Source organism: Watersipora subatra, chromosome 11 (assembly GCF_963576615.1).
Source record: "Watersipora subatra chromosome 11, tzWatSuba1.1, whole genome shotgun sequence".
Lineage (NCBI taxonomy): Eukaryota > Metazoa > Bryozoa > Gymnolaemata > Cheilostomatida > Watersiporidae > Watersipora > Watersipora subatra.
The window spans coordinates 13206422-13230219 of record NC_088718.1 but is presented as its reverse complement, the minus strand read 5'-3'; the positions used below and the strand labels follow the sequence as shown (position 1 = coordinate 13230219).

Sequence of the window (23798 nt, the reverse complement as noted above, 5' to 3'; positions counted from 1 at the left end):
AAGCATTAGAAAGAGGTCTTTATGATTACTTAACCACAGAGACACGAAAACAGAATTGACGTCGTGTAGTTCGTAAAGTAAAAATGCCAATAGAGATACACAGCGTAACTCACTCTATCATAGACTAGGCGAGGTTTAAAATAGACTTTTGTATTTGTTATTTATATCTGCTTACATTTTATTACTAGCTAGCACCCGAGCAGTCTAGTGTGCTGCGGGAGATTGTCAGGTGTAATATCTATACATACAATTATGCTGAGATGACAGTGGGTGGTGGTTGATCAGATGGTGCAGTTTGCATTGGTTTAGCACACTGAACTCGGGAGTTCAAATCCTGTTTATTGCAATATCTTTTCCCACCCTCCAACAGTGGCTTCGACAAACACGGCTCTTACTATAGTAAAGACTTGAAAATGTCTTCAGAACACTGCCTCGTTTCAAGAAACTCAAAAAGTCATACGTTTGGTGTCAAGGACCCGACGTATCTGCTCAACTTTTACATCATATCAGTTTTACTCAGAATCAGTTTGTCCAAATAAGTCCTGTTTTGTATTGCTTCACTTCATCCAATCAACACCCTTCGACATAGCAAACTTTTTTGTTTTAGAGCAGACGCGACTTTTCAGCCTGTTTTGTAAAAATGCATTAAGTAATGACAAAAACATCCCCTTAGCAAATGCACATTTTTAAGAAAAATGAAGCCAAAGGTGCTTTACCCAGCGGTATGAAAAGCAGGTACTTGTATAAGACTTACTGCTTCTTGATTTTGCTGCTGGTAATAGGAAAACAATGAGAATTTTACAAAACAGTAAAATAACTGTATTGCACATCAACATTGAGCAAAAATTTATACAATATCACGCAGTAACACAAGTAGGGACAACTCCACTGCAACTCTTGCAACTTACACATCTACAGTAAGTGTGTAATTGTTACATACTATCAGACACACCATCACCTCGTATACTGTTTTTAGGTAAGAAAAAGGTAAAGATGCTGAAATTAGTGTATGGGAGGCTACAGAATTTTGTTCATCTGCCGTATTTGTTTGTTTGCAGTAAAAACATAATAAATAATTTAATAAATATAAAAAGTGAAGCAGTATTTTGCTGTTACAAAATTTGAAACCCCAAAATGCCAAGCGAAGGTTGTGTCAATGTGACAATGAGATCATTTCAAGGATGAGGCGTCCGAAACAGGCATCATACAGTGCTAACATCTGTATTCTGGTCCGCTGGTAGCTCCTCCAACTGAAACAACAACAGTCTACCGTGGATGGCAACAAACTTATGCTAAACAATCAACACTAATTTTTAAGAAACTGCAGGCTGCCGGTGTGGTTTGAATACTACAGATTACAACAGCTAAAACTCCAAGCAGAGATTTATGGTATGAAGACATTTCACAACCTATGAAAGCTGTTTCGATGCTACCTGTAACTAATGACAACACAGTGTTTGATCCTTCTTACCAATACAGGTTGTTCTCGTTTAACAATAACTGGGAGTTATGACACCATGTTAAAAATCGTGAAAATTGTCAAAGCATGAGGAAGCTAAATGAAAATATAAAGAAAAAATATTTTTAAAACTATTCAAGTGACAATGAATGTAGAGATTTAAACAGATGTACACTAGACATGACATTGTTTTCATGCATACAAAGTACCAGGTGATAGGTTAACATCTGCCGCAGTAGACATTATAAAAAGACCTATGATGTATACTAATGTTAAATGAAAAGAGAAATACCAAGAAAATAAATAAAGAACAAGTAAAAATACAGCCTCTTCCGCAATGTACTCTGCGGTAGCCCAAGTTTTGTTCACATGCTCGTGAACATGCTAAGGCTAGATAAAAACGAAAACATTAAAATTTGATGTATCTGTTAAAAGTTTAAACTTATTATTAAAAACCAATAAAAAGCAGAGAAAGAGAGAAGCTGAGGAAGTAGAATAGAGTGTGAATAGCCTGTGCACTTAGCAACGGAGGCTCAGAGGGGGGTTCGTTTAATCATGGAATTGCTCAACGACCAGGTTTTCAGGAAGTAACTGCTAAGTGAGGGAGACATGTACTAACTGCCTATCATGTAAAAGCATTATGTTTTTGTGTAAACCATCTGTGAAGTAACTTATAAGGTAACGCAATATATTATTTGTTTGTATTTTTTCATTCGTTAACATAAATTCTGACTGTGGTTTTTGTAATATTATAACTTGCAGAGAGCTATAAATAAAGAAAAGCAATTGTACAGTTGAAGGGATATCTCACGAAAACGCAAATGTGCACATTATCCATACCCTTACTTTACTTGGCAAGTTCAAAGCCGACCCAATGGGGCTGATCTTTTATCTACTCCCTAAAGGTTCATGTGATTTAATTGACGGCATCATTTAGCATGGACTCTGTGCAAACAACCTTTTTCAATAATTTGGTTTGCAGCTCTTCGATTAATCACATGAGCACAGGCTATGATCCAACAACATACCGCATGAAAAGCTGGAAAAAATTAAGCCACTAGAATGTATAGTCATGATTGACGAGATACAGAAAACTGAGATCACTGCTAGGTACAAATTTTGAAGTATACATTCAACTCGTTTTGGTTAATAGCATGTGTGCTGTGTTGATAAAGTCTGTCTACCTTTAAAGTACTTTCAAGCAGTTTTAGTAAAGTAAAACTACTGGAACTCAGGCTAGATTTAATAGACATACCTTTCTAGCAAGATGCTCGATACCAGCCAGGAGGTGTGACCGGATATGCTGCCCCTCAAGGTTAATAGCTTGCTGCCTATAACAAGAATAAGCTTTAAGAACTGGCAGTCATTGTGGGTTAGCGAGTAAGTCACTATGTCATGATTAATAATATTTGTGCATTGTTTAAGCATCCGCTTCTTTGCACTTTTCTTCCTTGGTATATAACTTGCTTTTGTTTCTTTTAGTACAGGGGTTTTTCCATATGTCCCAACCTTTTTCATTCATTTCCCCTTTTTTGCCTTTTCATAAATTTGATTCCCCACACATTTTTAACTCACATGACTAAGAACAACCGATACAAGTTATAATCCCATTTTATTGTACATATCTAAACATATAACAACATAATATAAATTTATATACAGCATGCATACAACACACCACAATACATAACCTTCAGCATGGCGGTGAATTGGTTCATGACTAGCTTAACTCACTATCCAATCAGAATCAGGATAGATGTGTTCACATATCTGGGTTCTGACTAGTAGCTCATTATTAACAACTAGTGTTATAGATAAAACCACAATGTTAAATGATGAAACCCAAACTCACACGACACTGCAGGACATAAATTGAAAATTTATCAAATCAGACACCTCTCTGTTTCCCCTTCTATATTCAAAATTACCCCCTACAGGGTAATTCCTCCCTGGTTGGAAACCGTTGTTTTAGTAAATCCTTCTGTTGACAAACTGAGAAAGCTTACGTCAGATTAGCAGAGTGTTGTCTGCTCTTATGAATGAGAATAAGAAGGTAGTTTTAGAGAAACAGTTACATATAATAACAGTAAGAACTGTACTTCACCAACTTTATGCACTCCTACTCAAACTCCCATCGAGGTAAGTAGTACTTCCCACAGATTAATCTAATAGACAAATGGGATTGGCTGAGCAAACAAGATATCATCTGCCGCCATAGGTTTGTTTAGCTATCACTGAGTTCCTTGATCGCTACAACGGTAGTTGTCCACTCTCTATATATACAGCTCTTCATGAGCCTCTTTGAGCTGCTACAACCGTAAGTAAATGCCGCCTCGTGAAGACTTCATGTTGTTCGATTTGCTTTTTTCAGAAATAAATCGCAATGCAGTTTAGACACAGCTCGGTCAAAGGACAGCGAGTTCAAAAGGTTAACTATCAAATGGCTGAATCCTAATTCCAAAGAACAGCGAAACATTTATATTACACAGCAGCAGCAACCTAAATATATTTCGCGTATCAGTGAAATATCTGCGGATCCTCGAATACACACAAAAATATACCTATTCATTTCGCTGACCAGGAAGGTCAGTGTCTCCTCTAGTCTCCGAGCACGTAGCTCCTGTTTCATATTCTGTACACTAGAGTTTAGGTTACGTGTTGCGTAGCCCCTCCAGACCTTCTGTATGTGAACCGCTGCACTATGATGTGATTTATCATAACCTGAGGTCGCTTTGTTTCTGACCTCTGTGGGTGGTTGTGGTGCAGGTGTAGAGGGCTTTACTGGGTGGAAAAACTCTAAACATAGAGTGAATGAGAGTAAACAGGTAATAGAAGTTGGCTGAGTAAACTTGACGTCTAAATACTTCTATAGCAAAATACAGGCCAAAACAAACTTACATGTTTACTGACAGCTAACAAAATAAATGCATTATTAAAAAAAAACATTAAAAATTAAAGTTGGATCGTCATTTTTGTGTCAGTTCAACTAAATGCTACATTTTAGCAACACTTTCATGTAACAAAAACAGCTATCATGCAGTCATATGATAGCTGTCATTCAGTCCGGTGATGGGTAGCATGTGGTTATGTGACAGATATCATCTGGTCATGCGGCAGATATTACATGGTCATTCAACAACTTGCTGTTTAACTTTGTATGTCATCGTTTGACTTGGTATGTCATTGTTTGACTTGGTATGTCATTGTTCGACTTTGCATGTCATCGTTTTACTTTGAATGTCATTGTTTAATTTTAAAATGTCATAGTTTAACTTTGTATGTCATTGTTTAGCTTTGTGTGTCATTGTTTGACTTTATGTGTCATTGTTTAACTTTGCATGTCCCTGTTTGACTTTGTATGTCACTGTTTGACTTTGTATGTCATTGTTTAACTTTATATGTCATAGTTTAACTTTGTAAGTCATTGTTTACCTATGTATGTCATTTTTTACCTATGTATGTCATTGTTTAACTTTCTACATCAATTTTGAACTTGGTATATCATTGTTTGACTTGGTATATCATTGTTTGACTTGGTATGTCATTGTTTGACTTGGTATGTCATTGTTGGACTTGGTATGTCATTGTTCGACTTTGTATGTCATCGTTTAACTCTGTATGCCATTGTTTAACTTTCTACGTCATTTTTTAACTTGGTATGTCATTTTTTGACTTTGTATGTCATTGTTTAACTCTGTATGTCATTGTTTGATTTTGTGTGTCATTGTTAGGCTTTGTATGTCATTGTTTGACTGTATTTGCCTAAATCTTTTGAAAAATTTAAAAACTTGACCAGTCAAAACAACAACTTTTGGTGGTTTCGATAACTTTTGATATCCATTTTCTAAAGTTTTATAAAATAGATTGAAGACACGAGGAAGAGAGCCTGCAAACATCAATTCCTGAGCCCCTGACCCATGAAAAGACAGTATGGACAGATTAACCATACAAAAATATCAATGTAGAACAGCGCAGTTCTTAAGCGAGGAAGTGAATTACCGAGAAAACTGATTCAAAAGAACGCTATCAGACACTTTAAGTAGCACTGTAACAAAAACTTTGCGTAAAAATGATTTTTATAGACTGAGTTCCTACCAATTTTTGCAGTATGCTGTGAAAGCTCAGAAAAAGGTTCCTCAGAAGACTTCAACAGTAGTTTTCTATTTGCTGAACTGCGGTCTCGCGCTGGACTTCTCGAACCGCTTCGTGACCTTGACATTTTGGGCAGGGCAGTGCTACAAGTTAACAGTTCTAACTTACTATTGTAACAACAATGCAACACGACTGACAAACTACAGTGGTCAGCAGTGAGTCCGTCTTAAAGATACACAGCCATAGTGTTATTAAATAGCTCAGAGATTCATAGAAAGTTGCTCCTCATAGAATTATCTATACAGTATTTTGTTACAAATGGAAAATCAATCTCTATATACAGAGTAAACTAGTTCTGTCATCTGCTTCTTGTATTAAAACTGTCATAAGTTGAAGCATGTAGGATTACAAGAATACAATGTTATTTATTTGATTTGAAAATATAAACATCAAAAATAACGCCTTAGAAAATATTACAGATAATTTAATTAGACTTGACATTAAAGCCTTACATAAAGTTATGTTAAGAATTTAACTGATAAAAAGATATTACTTAATAGCCATGTTTATTGTTAATTCACTTTACAGACATGCAGATGCTTAGGTTCAGAGGCTGCAGGTAAAATAGGTTCAGGTGACAGGTAAAGACATTAAAGCCTTACATAAAGTTATGTTAAGAATTTAACTGATAAAAAGATATCACTTAATAGCCATGTTTATTGTTAATTCACTTTACAGACATGCAGATGCTTAGGTCCAGAGGCTGCAGGTAAAATAGGTTCAGAGGTGACAGGTAAAGATATGCGGCTCAACTTACTCTAACTTGAACCAAATAATGTATAAATTAACTTCTCTAATATGCTTGATGTTTCTTATATATTTTACATTTTATGTAGCGGAAGGCTGGTGATGCCCAGGATTTATATCATTCTCAATCAGATAGTCCGCAGGTGGATGTCTGAGTGGCTGCTTCTCATGGACCAGACAGAGTTTTTAAACCAAATATTTTAGTGACCTGGCTGAAGGCCCGCAACATATGCGAGTGAAGTTTGGATAAAATGGGTCAAAAATGTGAAAACGCATGGTGTTTACACAGACTAACCCAGGTACAGGAACACACACATATCCGCACACACGCCATCACAATGGCAAACTACAATTGGTTAATATACTCTGTAGATGCACTATAAGTTCGCTATAATATAAATTTAATACTATAAATACTATATATTTACCGTGATGATTCTCATTTTTAGTCGTTTTTTCTATGAAGAACGAAATAAAACTGTTTAGGCTAACAGAAGCACACACAGTGACAAAGTAGGATTTGTTGATGTTCTAGTCTTTTTTAGTCTTCACCAAACTGCGTTGTTTTAAAAAACTTTAAAGTCATGTGATGGAAATGATTTGGAATGTAGAGCCATATATATGTTAAACTTACTGAAGATTTATAATGTATATGAGAAAAGTCATATCTTGATCATTAATTAAAATTGGACTGGAGTTGAATACATAAATTGTACCTTTGAAGAGGGGCAGCAGTTACGCTCGGCCCAGGGCTTCTCTCCTGCCCAATCACCTGCCTGATAAGGCCTTTCATGTCTCTCCTAGACACTAAGGGGGAGCTAGCGCCTTGATCCACTACTGTCTGCCTGTATAATCAAACTAGACATTCTTAGAGAAAGGTACGTCTACGATGCTCCCTTTTATAAGAGATCAAGTCAAGCATGTCAACAGTAGTAGCTGAAATTTTTAGAAAATACACTAAAAACCTTTAGACAACATAAAAACATGTACCAACAACATACCTGACAACACACAAATACGTACCAACAACATATCAGACAACACACAAATACGTACCAACAACATATCAGACAACATGTAAACATGTATCAACAACATATCCGACATGCACACATGTACCAACAACATACCTGACAACACACAAATACGTACCAACAACATATCAGACAACATGTAAACATGTATCAACAACATATCAGACAACATGCAAACATGTATCAACAACATATCAGACAACATGCAAACATGTTCTAACAACATATCAGACAACATGCAAACATACGCAAAGTATTGAAAAAATTTGATGAAAACAGTCTCTGCATCTCAACAGAAATGTCTGTTTCGATTGTTTATGAGTTCCCATTACAAAGTTTCTACTCAGGTAAATCATGTTTGGTAAATTTTGAACACATTTAAAATTCCTAAAAGTTAAATCAACACCATATAGATTTTTACAAACCAGACTACAGCTAAAAAATCATGCTTGACCGGCTGAAAAAACTTTCTGCGGCACGTAAGGAATGGGTGCCCTGTTACATATCTTCAAAGACACACTCTAACAAGCGTATGTTTCTCTGAGTGCAAACTGAGACCCAACAGTGTTGCAAATAGTACAAACTGAGTGAGTCAACAGTGGTGCAAATAGTACAAACTGAGTGAGTCAACAGTGGTGCAGATAGTACAAACTGAGTGAGTCAACAGTGGTGCAGATAGTACAAACTGAGTGAGTCAACAGTTTTGCAGATAGTACCAACTGAATGAGTCAACAGTGTTGCAGATAGTACCAACTGAATGAGTCAACAGTGTTGCAGAGAGTACCGACTGAATGAGTCAACAGTATTGCAGATAGTGCAAACTGAGTGAGTCAACAGTTTTGCAGATAGTACCAACTGAGTGAGTCAACAGTGTTGCAGAGAGTACCAACTGAATGAGTCAACAGTATTGCAGATAGTGCAAATTGAGTGAGTCAACAGTTTTGCAGATAGTACCAACTGAGTGAGTCAACAGTGTTGCAGATAGTACAATTGCTGCCTAGTTACTAAAAATAGAAAATCAATTTTTTGCTTATATTATTCTAAATGTATAATATGTTGACTTGAAAGAAAGTATTTCAACTATCAATTTTTGAGATGGTTTTAAGTTTGAAGGTATTGGTTGGAGCTGTGATTCGCTCAGAGGTTTGTCACACCAGTGTCCGTCCCCAAGCTTTGGCTGAGTTTTTACAATTTAAGATTAAAAGGAAATCTTAAATTAGAGGATTAAAGATTTACAGCAACAAAATTTATGCGTACTTTTAAAAACTGATAGTGGGGTTAAATACTTCATTTCATTTTGGAGTAATCTTCTCCTGTAACATCTTATAACACAGGCCAATAATAGACGGGATTACTGGCGTTATATTTGTGTAGGTGACAAAAATAGTTATAGATAGATTATTATCACATCAAATGTTTCAAGAATGCATTACTAAAATGGTTAAGCCTATTTTACAACGCTGTCGGTCTATAATTACTAGCTATATTATGTTACTGATGCAATAGTTCCAGTCTAGAAAGTTGAAATTGTTTAACTTCCTGTTCTATTATTATAAGAACTAGTACCCTGGCAGTCTAGTGTGCTGATCATCAGGTGTGTCAATAAAGCACAGAGAATAAGTATGTGCACAGTAATTCTACAATCCTGGTAGGTGAATGATTGGTACAGGTGGTAGCGTGCTGAGTGGCAAAGGTTGTGGGTTCGAATACCGTGCGATGGAATATATTTTCCTGACTTTTTCCAACTCGGACAGAGAGACAGACAAAGCTTTTATTATAGAAAAATTATAGTAAAAATTGTATAAATATTACAAAAACAGCAAGAGAAAAGTCTCTGACTTTGCGCTGCATTTAAAGTTGGAAACAAACTTTTTGTCATAAATATATGAAGTATTTAATAGGCAGCATTTGAACACACCGTGCATCAATGGCAGTCCGAGAGACGCATCTAAGCTTGGTTATAATGTAAACTAGTATGCTGACAGTTCCATACAGCGTAGGAGAACATCATGTGTGATATATATGTGCAAAAATATTAAGTGGTGCATCAAGGTGATTGAGTGGTGAAGCAATGAAGCAATATATGAAGCTATATGAAGCAATTTTTTTTCATAACGTTCTTTGTATGGTTTCAAACAGACAAACGAATTGGGCCCCTATTATAATAAAGACTAGCCAAATTCCCAGCGTTGCACAGGTATTAAAAAACAGCTTATAAACAGCGGCAGGTAATGTAGTTGCCTGCAACTTGCTATTAGCCTGGCACATAGCCAATGGCTAATTTGAGTAAGCTAGTATCCGTATTGCTCAACTTACTAATAACAGCCATGAGAGCAAGCTTTAATGACGTTATGTAACGCAGAGTGCTATGAGTATTTTAACCCAAATAACAACTCATACCGCTTACTGAATCCATTGCATCTCGCATAGCTTAATTAGTAGGTTATTGCCTGGTCAACAGGAGGTTTTGAGATCAAATCTTCTGCGATACAGATTTGTCATTGCAAGATACTAATCAGCTACAGCTGAACAGACGAATGACAAACATTGAGATTTATATATACGTTTAGATTAAGATGATAGAGTTACTACTCCATAAAATTTGTAAAGTTCTCATGTAACCTTGGAAGGCAAGGATGGGTTATATTGTTGTTTCTAAGCAATTCAACTGAGAGCATTCCCAATACTGGCCTCAAAGTATTGTGAGTATTGTTACCACAGTTATCTTTGGTCCATGGTGAGAGCCAACATCTGGCCACCACAAGTAATCCAATAGTTACGATAAGGCCACTAAACAGAAACAAGTATTGCAGTTAAACACACTACCCCACCAACTAAAAGAGAGTTGCTCTCTCCATAAAATATGCTAAACATTATTCCATCATTTATTGCGGAGTTTCTTCCAAAAGAGTTGCATCAATTTAAGCTCAACTATTCTTACAGCATTATAAATTTTAAGTTTTATAGGACAAGATGAATGTCAAGCCATTTTAGCCCTGTGTTTTCTTTCAACAGACCTATACGAGTCGACTAGACCTACAGCTAGAGCACTTGCTGAAAGGTGTTAAAAGTTAGAAGTAAAGTGACAGTACAGCCATGACACCTCGCAGACGTGACCGTGACGCTCTCCTACTACTAGTACTATTAGCCATGGTGAGAAGTGAGATGCAGACAGGACTTCGTTGGGATGTAAAAGAATCGGATGGCAAGCTAGTAAGAAGTATTACAGATGGAAAAGAGATCATAACTCTTGAATACAACAGTAGAGAAGAGTTAGTACAGTGCTGGAGTGAGAAGGAAACGAGACACGAAGATGCCATACCATTCATGTACTACTCTGTGAGTATGTTTAAGAAATCTTGACAGTAGCTAAGTTTCTACGATTTCCTGAGACGATTACAAAACGGACAAATTTGTTTCAATTTTCTCTCATATCTTCATAAAAGTATGTTTTACTTTGGCATAAATTCGTACTATGATCGTACCAGTATGTCCGTTACAAACTTTCATCCGTATTTGAAATCTCATTATAAACAAACTTCTATCTGGTTTAAGCGTTTTATTATAAGTTTTGAAAATCATTCATGAGCTATTATCGTTTGTATATTCTGAAGTCAGCATTACTTGCTTGTAAAGAGAAGCTTTCCATTAGTATCAATTAGGCTAAAAGGTATTGAAAATACAAAAACCCACTAACAAAAATATATAATAAATTCAATTAGTTGAAAAACTATAGTTAGCTTCAGTTTATAAAAAAATTAGTACCCTGACAGTCTCATGAGCCGTAAGAGATTGTCATGTGTAATAACTATAGGTACAATTATTCTACTATGCAGCAAGGTCATTGAGTGGTGCAGTTGGTAGCGCGCCTGGCTGCTAAGCAGAATGTCTGAGTTCAAATCCCATGTGATGCAATCTTTCTTCCCAACATGCAACTGTGACTTTGGGCGGCCACAGCTCTTATTATAGTAAAAAACTTTCTGCGAAAAAATATGTTGATATAGGTGTTGCTATTTAGGCAATGACAGACAAGAAGGCGGTGAGAAAGGATGCGATTGAAGTTGACCTGAAGAAAATAAAGAGAGCCTGCAAAAGTTACATGAAAAATGTAAGCCATCGTAGCTACTCCGGTTAATACATTTATATAGCTACATATCGATATGCTCAAGAATAACATTAACGGTCTCCAACTTTTATGTCATGTAAACAAACTACTGGTTTGCCAGGAAAAAGTATTTCTAAATTGTCCAAGTTCTATACACAGGTAGAAGAGGCAGCAAATGTGACAGCCCTGCAGGAGGAGATAGAGAATATTAAAACTCTGAGAGAAGGAGTGGATGGTAAGTTAGTCTGCCAACATTAGCCTCTACTATCAATATGAGAAAGTGCAATATACATTTTTCACTGAAGAGGTTTTGATAACCTGGTTGTGGTAACATGGTAACCATTGTAACCATGTAACATGGTAACAATGGTAACCATGTTACATGGTTACCATTGTAACCATGTTACACCATGGTAACAATGGTAACATGGCACCATGGTAACCATGTTACATGGTTACCATTGTAACCATGTAACATGGTTACAATGGTAACCATGTTACCATTGTAACCTTGTTACCATTGTAACCTTGTTACATGTCTGTCAATGCAATGCATGTCTGTCATTGCCTAAATAGCAACACCTATATCAACATATTTTTTCGCAGAAAGTTTTTTACTATAATAAGAGCTGTGGCTGCCCAAAGTCACAGTTGCATGTTGGGAAGAAAGATTGCGTCACATGGGATTTGAACTCAAACATTCTGCTTAGCAGCCAGGCGCGCTACCAACCATGTTACATGGTTACCATTGTAACATGGTTACAATGGCTACCTTAAAGGTTACAATGGTAACCAACTTAAAGGAATGTGAGGTCAATGATAAGTTCTCAGGTGACCGATACAGCTGCAACTAGCAGTATAAGTGCAACTAGGAACCACGCTTTATTGATAACTGCCTTACGTCTAAAGTGATGAGCAGCCACAGCGCAGGACCATAGGCTGCTGCGTAAAACTGACTTTAATAATGTGCTGGCAAAATTCGATAAGGAAAATCATGTAAAAATGTTAAGTCTTCCGTAGTTGTTCACGGATTCATTGATGGATTGGTAATTTACCTGGTGAGTTACTCCATTCTCATTGAAACATTTATATTAACAAATTTCCATTTGCCATTGTCTGTCTGTTAGTCTGTGTGACCACCATGTGTTTTCACATTTTCTGGCTGATGTCATCCAAACTTCATACGCATGTGCTCCAGGCCTTTCGCTAAGTTGCTAAATATTTGGTTTAGAAACTCCATCTGGTTCTTGTGAACCAGCCTCTTCTTGTGAACCAGCCTCTTAAACACCCAGCTGCAGACTATCTGATTATATATGAAAGAAATCCTGAGCGTCATCAGGCTTAATGCTAGTTATGTTGATAAAAACAGTGCAAGTTTTGCTTACATCCAGGGTGAGTTTTTAGCAAAGTTACGCATATATATTGTAAATAACTTATAAACATATTTTACTATTGGCTGAACAAATAAGATAATTTGGAGTTTTTCAGCTGTTTTTGATAAAAGTATCAGAAAAAATGACCTTTTTGAAGGTTTTCCAAAATAAGTTGCTGTATAATGACTTAGCCGTGTGGGTCTGAAACCTTGTACTAAGCTTGATTTGAAGGTAACTTTATGAGTATACTAGCTGAATGCCTGGCTTTGTGCGGATAATAGAAATGAATTTGAGTAACTTACAGGGAAAGCTAGATCTTTACTAAAACGTTTTGGGCCAGCTTAACAATCATGCGTAACAGTGAACAGTGCTAGTTAATAACCCCAAGCAAGTGCTTTAAGTGCCAGTATTGTAACCAATATAATGACTATTTGTCCACTACATCCATTGCATTCCGTGTAACTTAATGGTTAAGTTTGCCGCGCCTTAAATTTGGAGGTCCTGAGATCAAATCCAGTGTGATGCAGATTTTTTATTGTTAGATTTTAATTGCTATAACCGGACAAAGGATTCAACAAAAAGGCAAACACTGAGAATTATATATATAGATGCCAGAGGTTATGTAATATAATATATATATAATAGGTTATGTAGTAATTCCAAGTGCTGCCACTCTTTAATATGGGTAAACTCGTATTTCGAGTTTACCCATATTAAAGAGTTTACCCATAGACATCTCGTAACTCAGAACTTTTTTGGGTACACATCTGTATACATTGCAGGCAGTAAGTGGTGTGGTCTGAGGGAAGGCAAGTCAGGAAAGAAAGCACTTAAAAGAGAGGACAGATGTTGTAAGAAATGGCACAACTGTGAGGTTCAGATTAAAGGTAAACACTGTACAACTCGCAAACCAACCATACAGCTTCTTTTATGAATCACAGGCTAATCAAACCAGAAGGTCAGGATAATTAAGTTTTCATTTACAACATTGTTACCCATTATGAATTTAGTCGATAGCCATAAATTATATATTAAATTAATCCTCATTTTGTGCTGGTTTTATGTATGTAAACCAAATAGCTGTAAAATTATGTTTTTGAATGATTATGTAGGCTAAATTCTGAGCATTTTGTTTTTAATGGTCGAGGTTAGCAATCTGTACAAATATGATCGCATTGCATACATTTTTATTTGCTTATTTCGTATTTAGCAATGCCTACAAGAATAGACTTTAGAAACAAAGAATTTATATGTATAAATTTTAGAAATAAGAAATCATCTCATGAAACCTGCTGAAACTTAGTGATACGTAATCTAACAATATTTATTACATTGGTTCAAGGACTGCATCTAATCTGATTTGGCTGCATCTTACACACTATTTGATGGAATATTCTAGATCTTGACAAGACTGAATCTAGTAGTATATAATTTATGTTTGTTTACTCTTAACAAAGACAGGAACAACAAATTATAAGTTTGAGAAAATTGTTGATCAAAGGGGGTCGAGTGTATTTTGCGCACCACTGTAGTGTGTTCCTAACACACCATCAGCCTTTGATAACTCAATTCTTTACGATGAACAGTACATAATGAAAATGGAAAAGGGATGATTGTAATCCTATCATTAAAATGAAGAAGTGTGACGCGCCAAAATATTTACACTTTGCAGACCTTATTTTAGCAATTTTTTGCAAAAAATCTACAAAACTCAAAAGAGTTGTTCCTCTTTTATAATTTTGGTGTTTTTGATTATAGAGGCATGGCCTCTCTCTTACTAGTGCAATGAGTAGCTCTTCCATATCTGATCACACTACTATTATTAATTAATAAATTTATTATTATTAATACACTAGTGTTTGGTACGACCACGCTTGCAGTTTTCGCGGTCTACGACCTTGGAACAGCCAATAGCGTGCAAGAGGTCGCACCCAAAATCAAACATGTTTGAACGCTCTGAAAACGTCATAATCTTGCCACTGCGGCTGCCGCTTTGTCGCATCGCTTCACTTTCGTATCACATTCGCTCTAGTGTGCGCGCACCTTAACACTCGCCGAGACGTTACATTGCATCTTAAAAGGTTCCCACATGTAAGCAACGGTAAGTATAGACTTGACTCTACATATATTGTCTCCCCTTTTATATCAAGCAAGAGGACAAAGTGCTGACAACTTTCAGTCTGTTATTAAATAACAACCTTAGCTAAGAATATATGCACTTCTGATGCAAAATTATACCACACGATTGGCTAACAAGTGATTCTATGTCTTATTTTAAAGTTGTAAACCTTTTTGCCTAATATTTCTCTAATTATAAATACACAAGATTGACAACTAGTTTCTCTGTTGCTGGACTGAGTGAAAGAACCCAGAAAAAGGATGCCCAAAGAGACACCTTTTCCTGAGAGCAAAGTGTGAACTGAGGAAGTCAACAGTAGGGCAGAAGCTACAGATGCTGCCTAGTTATTGAAAGTAAAGATAGCCTTTCTGTTTATGATATTCAAGATATAAAAAAATCTTTCTTATTGGTTTCCAAATTTCTAAATGGTTTGGTATGTATGCCGCATGAATACAGCCAGCCTGTTGTCAATTTCACCTTAATCGGCTTTAGAATATTACACCATTTCGTTGTCGAAAAGAACATTGTGATTCCTTGTTCATATGCCTACAAGTAAATTTCAACAAACCTTCCTCATCCTCTAGGTAACCTGATACCAATGAGAGTATACCACACATAGACTGCAATAGCTCATTGGTCTATGCTACAGGGTACCACTACAACTACATGATGTACAACTACCGTCCCCACAAACTTATAGCGTGCAATTGTACGTTGGAGCTGGAGTCATGTCTCCGTAACATAACAATGTCAAGCCTAACAGAAGAGGTGCTGCAAGTGATGTTCGGAGAAGAGGAAAACAGTTACCACAGTGTATGTCTTACAATAGAGAGAAGAAAGGAGCTTTGTGCCAAATGGGACAACTTCTATCATAAGTTAGTCACATACGTACAATAATCAAGGGTTTATATGAATGCTTGCACGCCATTACCAAAGTAGATTATATAATACTTGTTATCAATTACTAAACTGGTGTTTGATCTCACACTAGCAGTGCACCATAAATACACAGTTGAAATGTCTGATTTTTAGAAATTTATAAAATTTTATAAAAATTTATCGCTCTTGGTTAATCTTTTTTTGTGAGCAGACAGCTCCCGAGAAACCATTGCACCACAAAAAAAACGTTGGTTTTTACAATACATCACACTATTGCGTATGACTTCTTTTTATTTTTACTAGTTCGCTGGCAGTCCCATGCACCATGAGAGATCATCATGTGAAATAACAATGCAGACATTTATTCTTAGATGTAGAAAGGTGGTTTGGTGGTGCAGATGGTAGTGCACTTCACTGGTAATCGGAATATTTGGGTTCAATTCCTATACCAGAAAATATTTTTTCCTAGCACTTTTAGGATGATATTAGACGGATAGACACGGCTCTGAATATGCTAAAGGTCATGTCCACTTTCCTTTTGAATATTAAAAAAACACTATTATCTCAATTGAATTCATTTTAAAAGTTAAACTTGAGCTCGCATCTGCACAAGACTGTCATTCTGACCTTCTGAAGTATACTCAAGCATTGCTTTGCACGCACGTCGCAACTAAACCTAAATTAATAGCAACATGATAGAATAATCAACACGGCACATTGTATAACATGTAACTACAATGATATGAAGTGTGATACGTTAGACGTGGTTATGGATAAATTTTACCGTTTCCTATTCGCAGGTGTGAGATATACGAGTGGGCACACTTTGCGGAAGTAAAAACTTTAAAGGAATACAGAGATGGATTAAGGAATGGAAGTAGCCCCTTCACCACAGTGACACTTGCTAATATTTCACTGTCAGATGACAAACAGGGGTCAGTGGATGTGCCAACAGCGAGTGACAAATCGGGAAAAGGTGACACGGAGAGCCTAAAGTCCGATGACACAGCCAGTTCAGAAGAAGAGATTTCAAAACAGGAATTATAAACTTTGAAAAATACTTTCCTCTCCAGATATTTGTAAAAAGAATGAATCCTAGCTAGCACTACATACATACTGACATTTTCTCTATGCATGTAATATTATATGAATCCATTGATAAATACAAACTCACGTTGTGACGGGAAGTCGTCTATCCCCTCCCCCGGCAGTAACAGGCCGACTTCTAGAGCTCTGTGCACCAGCTAATTGCGACGAGGTGAAGTTAACTTGCGATAAATAATTTACAAGTTTGGACTGCTCAGGTAGCGAGTGCAAAACTCCACCTGTTAGTAATTGGCTGGCATTCTGTCTGCAAGAGTCGTGTGACGCAAATATTTAAACAGACGAATTCAAACAAGTCTAAAACATGAACCGCATCTCACTAAAGCATCTGGAATGTATTTTTTTCTGAGTGTTTTAATCGCAATCAAGTTTTGTTAATTTCATCTTAAAACATCCTGGCTTCCAGATCATCTCAGACATCAAAAACAGTTGCAAATTATAGAAAAAAACTGATACTTTCTGATAAAATCTACTAAGATTTTGTGTAAGTTCATCATTTTAGCTCCAAACTAGTAGACACTATTCTCAAGTTTTGTATGAAACTACAAGATCTAGATAAACAACGTGGAAAACTAAAAGATGATGTATGCACAAGCAACATGTAAATGTGTGAGCGTAAGAAGATAACTCCTAACTTTACATAAATAATATTCTCACCAGTGAAATTGGAAAATCTTATTATTTGTGAATGCTAACCATAGACCTATTAACTAACCTATTAACTATACTGTATAATTAATAGGTCTATGATGCTAACAATGTTGCTTGTTGTTTTCTGCTACGTTAACTTTTGTAACCATTCCTAATTGCATATAGTCCAAGATATATATAACATAACTTGCTTATAGTTTAGATATATGACCAAAACTGCCTGCATATAACCTGAGACCCATACAAACTCTCTACGTAATAATCTAGGACTACTATCAACTCTACATGCGTTTAGTCTGAGACCAATAATAACTCTATCAATTAGATGTTGATAATCCTGTTAACTCTAACAACAGATAGCCTGAGAACAACACAATCTCTACCTGTGTATGGTCTGCCACTATCACAAACTTGTTCAGTATATAATTATAGTCTGACAACAAAATAAAGCCCTCCTGTACATCATCTAAGAATATCACAAACTCTACCTGCAAACAGCTGCAACGTGCTGTCCATCCAAGACCTCCAAGGAAGTAATCCAGCTAACAGTGTAGGCTCTGTAACCAGGACTATGGTGACTAAGATGCTGGTACGATATACATGGGTTGTTCATCAGCGACAGCTGAGCAAGCTTCCTCAGACCACGCAGGTTCTTCACCTGGAACAGATCACACAGCTTGCACTATGACAACCATATAGTAAACTTTATAAAATCTAAGTTTAGAGTTTGTTATCGATTGGTTGAGCAAACTTAACACCGTCATTTAATTGGCCGTTTGTTATAATAGCTTCTTAAGAAAAAATATTTACCACCTTTGCATGACCTTGAAAGGCTGAATCTAAATAATGTGGGTTATATTAGAGTGAACCAGCTACAACAAGATATATTATATTTAACAAAATAGAAAAAACAAAAAGCTGGAAAGAAGAATATGAATAAAATTTACATAAAGGTAATCATGAACAAATAAATTATATATTATTGTATTATATTCTGCACAAAATTTCAAATATAGTGTAATGTTTTCGTATTGTTCTCTCACATACGTATGTTATGACATTGTCTATATTTATGCGGTGTTTTTGCTTGTGTTTTCAAAGAGTTGAAATCATAGCTCTAATTCAAGGTTAACAGATGATATCTGTATAAACCAACTAGACCGAAAGCATAGCCTTAGCTCTCTAATATAAGTACTCCTCCAATGTCTCACCTGTGTCAATTCTGTAATTTCATTCTCAGCCAATGAGAGGATAGTGAGACTGGCTGGTAGGAATCTGCCGGCATCATTTAGCTGTCTAATGATGTTGCCATGCAGCAGCAGAGCCTAAAGAAGCCCAATTACCAGGTAGCAAGGTAAATGGAAACACGCAGTCACTATTCTCGCCAGAATCAAATACCATCTCGTTGTGAATATTAAACTTCTATTTTAAACTAGTTTAGAACTTTTATGTAGTTTACGTTTGGAGTACCAGATTTTTTATATTTTGCCATCAAAAACTTTTTCCTAGTTACGAGTACCAAAACTGAACAAAAGTCAATTATGACTGCAATAGATGGTACAGTAAACAAATAAACACTTAGAAGCTGGACTAATTCTGAGAGTTGTCTTCCCACCTGATCCTATGGCCGAATTAACTCAGCTGCGTAGTTTCTCTTTGTTTTTCTACCCTTTCAGTTTATTTAGGATTGCGACATTTTGGTTGCTCTGCGCGTAATACATAGGCATTCAGTGTAATTACAAAGATTCCAGTTGATTGGATGATTAACTCTGGAGATAGGGCTGAAATACTGAGGGCACTTCAAGCCGACCATAAAATGAAAAATGGCTGCTGCCAGAAGATTAGTGTCTGATAACACACTGATTGAAATTCTTACTAATGAAGGATTAAAAATAGACAAAGCTAGAAAGCTTCGTCTCCTCAGCAACAAAAGCTTTACACTAAAACTGTTTGTATTTTTATTTATGACAAATCCACACACTCTATCAGACTCTGTGTACTGCTATCATTATGTTTCTTCAGCTAACTCTAAAACATCTTTAAAAGAAAGAAATATTAACTCTATTTGATTTCTTTTTCTTATGAGTTCAACAAGCTTTGAGCTTCAATATTATATTCAGTTCAAAAGGAGTTGTGCTATCCTAAGTACTTTCACAGTTGATGGAATGTTAATAACGCAGTCTAGGATCAGGGTTCCAGCTGCTACATACTACACTGGGCTTTGAAGTCTTTAAAAAGTAACACACACAACCTATGAGTAGTCAGTTATAATTAAAAACTAGGAAAAAGATTAACTTTGTCAGCATCTGTACGTGACTGTGAGCTTTATGATGACTCAATCTACAGGCTGACAGTAGCTGCGCCTAACAGTAACAGGCCTTTCATTCTGCCTTAGCTAAACCATATTTGTCCTCTTTTGCTGAGTGACAGGTAAACCGCAGTGGCTGTCAGTGCTGTATTTTTAGTATTAATTCTGCATAATTTCATAGTTATAGGAAATGTTTTGTAATACAATGAGCTCTGCGGATGATTTTTTAGCAACATGTTTAAAATAAGTTTTTATTATTCAAAACCAAAAGTACAAATGAAACAGAAGCGCTGTTTTTTTCTTTGTGATATTTGAGAGCAGCTTATCAAGGTTGATGTTAAAATTGCCAGAACTGATTTTAGACTGATTTCACAATGTATAACAACCAACAAAATTTCAAATTTTGATTTTGTATAGCTGGGATCAATCATTTTACTGCAACTGCATATCAGTTTTCAAAGTATTAGTCCAAACTGACAAATAGAAACTGATGCGTAATTTTAAATGTTGAATATGGTGATGTTAAACCTTATGGATGCAATAAATCTCTTAACATGTCTCTTACTTGTCAAAGATCTCTTAAGAAATGTTCATCGAAAAACCTAGAAATATCTTTATTGCTTGCAATTGACCTGCGATGATATTATAGTCTGTGTTCGTCTTTGCAATTTGCTTGAGTTTTCAACATTTATTTAATTCTAAATTTGAAAACAAATTTTTATTTTATATCTGTTTGACATTGTTAAATAAAAGTTCATTTCACTCTTTGATATGTTTGCTACAATTTGCAGCCAAAACTAGCTTTTCATGTGCAATAGAAGTGGAGTTATGAGCATTGCTCCATCGTAAGCCGTGTTAAGATAGCTGCAAGGATGCTAATAATTAAAGGTTGACTTGCAACAAAATTCACATTACAGTTATTTGGTATCAAAAGATTCACCATTTCTTAACTCTGTTGTGTTGTAGGTGCAAAATATGTGGAAATGTGATTAAAAGCTCTTAAAAGGTCAAAAACGAACAGGAAATCGCAGCCACACGAAACCGCCGTAGTTTGGATTATCTTTCCAAAACGGCTCAAATGTGACGTAGTTGTGGGAGATTGTTTCTGTTTACACTTTCATGCAACCTTATTCGTCGAAATATTTTCACAAATATACTTCACGCATTCAATAAAACCAGGTCTATTGTTCTTACGCGTCTGTTTTATCGTCATTGTAATGCTGTCACTTTTAGCAGTGATATTTTATAACTTACCGTAAAAATTCGTTTAATTTTCTAGCCCTAGCTTGAAGGAGTACATATCATTGTCTGATAATCATGACAAGCCTGTTGGTCACTTGTGATAATCGAAAAGTGCTGCAGAAAATATTTGCGAAGTATTGGGTCACATGATCAGATTACGATTTGCCGATTAGACTAAACCGAAACAAAAATGTAAAGTAGCGAGCATTTATATTTGATACGGGGTCTTCGGTAAAACCCGAAGTATTTGTCATAAACTAGTGATACGATAAGTTTTAGATTGAGCTTTTTACTGGCTTTTCAATTCACGTGAGAACAACGCGTGACAAGGCAATAACCAAATTTCATGGTTACGTCAGAGAAATAAAGAGATTCCAATCTACGGCGGCTTTTCGTTTTTGAGCTTTTAAGAGCTTGTAATCACATTTCCACATATTTGGCACCTACAACACAACAGAGTAAGACATGGTGAACCTTTTGATACCAAATAACTGTAATGTGAATTTTGTTGCAAGTCAACATTTAAGGTGTTTATAGATTGGAACACAGTGTTGTGATAAAGGGTGCCTTATGGAACACACCTATTTTACTATGCAGTAGAAAACTAACCTTCAGATAGAAAAGTTGAGAAATATCGGAGAGAGAGGTTATTGTGTTATCTGAGAGGTCAAGGTGCGTCAGAGCAATGTTGTTTTGCAGTCCAGTAATGTCCCTTATGTTATTTCCTGAGCTAAATCAGATATTTTCACCTGCTAACCACAAGCTGTTACAAGATAAAATAAGATTTTAGATTAGCAATATAAAAGTGACAATTCACAACATGTGGCATTCACAACATAGGTGGCATGTGTCAACTGCAGACATGTGTTCAAAAGCCACACTTACAGATTCAACCAGTTGAGTTGAGTTAGATGCCCGATGCCTTCTATAGAGCAGATGCTGTTCTCAGGAAGATTGAGGACTGTCAGGTTGGTGAGGATGTCTAAGCCTGATATTTTTATAAGACAGTTGTGGCCTACCGACAGCTGCAGCAGAAGGAAGTCTTTATAAATTTAAGAACAACCGCCAATATGTCACAAATTGGTTACGCTATGATCTTGAGTCTTACATTTTTTTTTAAACAACTTTGTTTGCTAAAAACAAATTTTAGCAAACAAAGTTATGTATCAATATTATGAGCTCAACAACAACACATTGATGTGGCTCGCTCGCAACCAAAAGGCAGGAGAATCAATTGAAAATTGATAAATGAGTGTAACTAAAACAAAACAGTAAATGGATCTTCTGTGAACACGGGTACATGTCACTAATTGTCACACGTCACGGGCACGTGTCACTAATTGTCACATGTCATGGGCACGTGTCACCGTGTCACCAATCATAAACTCTTCACAGCAGGCTTAAAATGTAAGTGCTACATGAGTTTTGGGTTAAAAGCACTTGTGACAATTTCTGCTCTCATCGGCTTTCTGTTTCACTATTATTTTGTGAGTGAAATTCCTAAAACCAGCTGTCTTTGAGCCATAGTCTTTAGCAAATTTTAAAATGAATAAACCTCTAATCTATAGTTTTATACTTCTAGAAATCAAATGTGTCAAACACAAGGCAAATTATATGCACAAGCTGTAACACAAATTTAGAATTTTCATAATCAAATTGAATTTCATAATTGAAAAGTACAGTAGAATAAACGGAATAACACCCTGGTCCCAAAAATGAGGTTTAAACAATTTGTAGTTACAACATCATTAGAAGCCATCTCAGTTGTTTCACCAATAAAAACTTACCTACAAAAAGCAAACAAACCTGCTGTAAACTAGTAAGATGTGCAATGTTCTCTAGCTTGCTGATAGAATTGTGGTCAAGATTGAGACTTTCAACCCCTCGAGTAGCGGCAGTCAGTTCATAGTTCATGTGAGTTATCTTGTGCTTAGAAAGGTCGAGTGACTTGGGCATGGTGATCTAGAATAACACAACTATGCTACATGGCTTGTTAAGGGTATTATGATAAAGCTTAAGGCTTAAAAAGTATGAGATGTGAAAACATAACAGTCACTAGAGAAGAATGACAGTTAGAAATCGGCGCAGCGAGGTGGCGTAATAAAACCAATAATCACCGACGCAGCTAGTAAAAAATCCACAGCAATGCAACTGACAATGCACAAAGGTTCAGCAAACGGGTCAACTAAAACAACAGGACTACTAATGTGCTTGTGAGCGCAATGCTTGTTTGGGCTAAACGCAAGCTTGAGCTAAATACTAAACGACGTGTTGAAAATGCATGATTGTTTGATACCATACAAAAAGTTATTAGTGCAAAGATTTCTTGAACTGTGTTTATTCAACCTATAAAAACTTTCAAATTTGTCACATTCCGCTCGGCGATTCGAGCGTTGTGTTAACGTATAGCGATGTCACAAAAGCGCTGGCTTGTATTTTCGAAGTAATTTTTAGTAATTCTAGATTTCAACACCATATAAAACATGTACATATATTTGTGTAAAACAGCGAGAACAACAAAGTAAATTACCGACTGCGATATAGCAAGGCGGTCTGTAATTTTAAAATTCACCATACACAATATATAAACAAATAGCATATGGCTTTTAGCATTTAGTCGCTAAA

The 23798-nt window shown here is 36.1% G+C and overlaps 2 protein-coding genes across 2 annotated transcripts; one reads left to right on the top strand and one right to left on the bottom strand.

Annotated features, from left to right (window-relative positions):
- Positions 1-807: 807 nt before the first annotated feature.
- Positions 808-23749, bottom strand: LOC137408524 (internalin A-like). Its single transcript, XM_068095080.1, has 12 exons — positions 23704-23749; positions 22980-23135; positions 22059-22198; positions 21783-21903; positions 18835-18948; positions 18112-18281; positions 17043-17219; positions 7075-7203; positions 5555-5694; positions 4021-4255; positions 2715-2790; positions 808-1250 (listed from the first exon to the last, which is right to left on the bottom strand). The coding sequence occupies exons 1-12, from the start codon at positions 23746-23748 to the stop codon at positions 1203-1205; spliced, it is 1551 nt and encodes a 516-aa protein (XP_067951181.1). The 5' UTR covers position 23749; the 3' UTR covers positions 808-1202.
- LOC137408525 (group 3 secretory phospholipase A2-like) lies at positions 10515-16962 on the top strand. Its single transcript, XM_068095081.1, has 6 exons — positions 10515-10731; positions 11411-11500; positions 11657-11732; positions 13653-13757; positions 15639-15864; positions 16669-16962. The coding sequence occupies exons 1-6, from the start codon at positions 10543-10545 to the stop codon at positions 16913-16915; spliced, it is 933 nt and encodes a 310-aa protein (XP_067951182.1). The 5' UTR covers positions 10515-10542; the 3' UTR covers positions 16916-16962.
- Positions 23750-23798: the final 49 nt, after the last annotated feature.

Bases quoted from the DNA above. Each gene is read 5' to 3' on its own strand.
- LOC137408525 (XM_068095081.1), top strand. From the start codon at position 10,543: ATGGTGAGAAGTGAGATGCAGACAGGACTTCGTTGGGATGTAAAAGAA. The intron at 10,732-11,410 runs GTGAGTATGTTT...GTTGCTATTTAG, and splicing joins TACCATTCATGTACTACTCT to GCAATGACAGACAAGAAGGC. The intron at 11,733-13,652 runs GTAAGTTAGTCT...TATACATTGCAG, and splicing joins TCTGAGAGAAGGAGTGGATG to GCAGTAAGTGGTGTGGTCTG.
- LOC137408524 (XM_068095080.1), bottom strand. From the start codon at position 23,748: ATGGTGAATTTTAAAATTACAGACCGCCTTGCTATATCGCAGTCG. The intron at 21,904-22,058 runs GTAAGTGTGGCT...TATCTGATTTAG, and splicing joins CAACTCAACTGGTTGAATCT to CTCAGGAAATAACATAAGGG. The intron at 18,949-21,782 runs GTTAGTTTTCTA...GGGCTTCTTTAG, and splicing joins CTCAACTTTTCTATCTGAAG to GCTCTGCTGCTGCATGGCAA.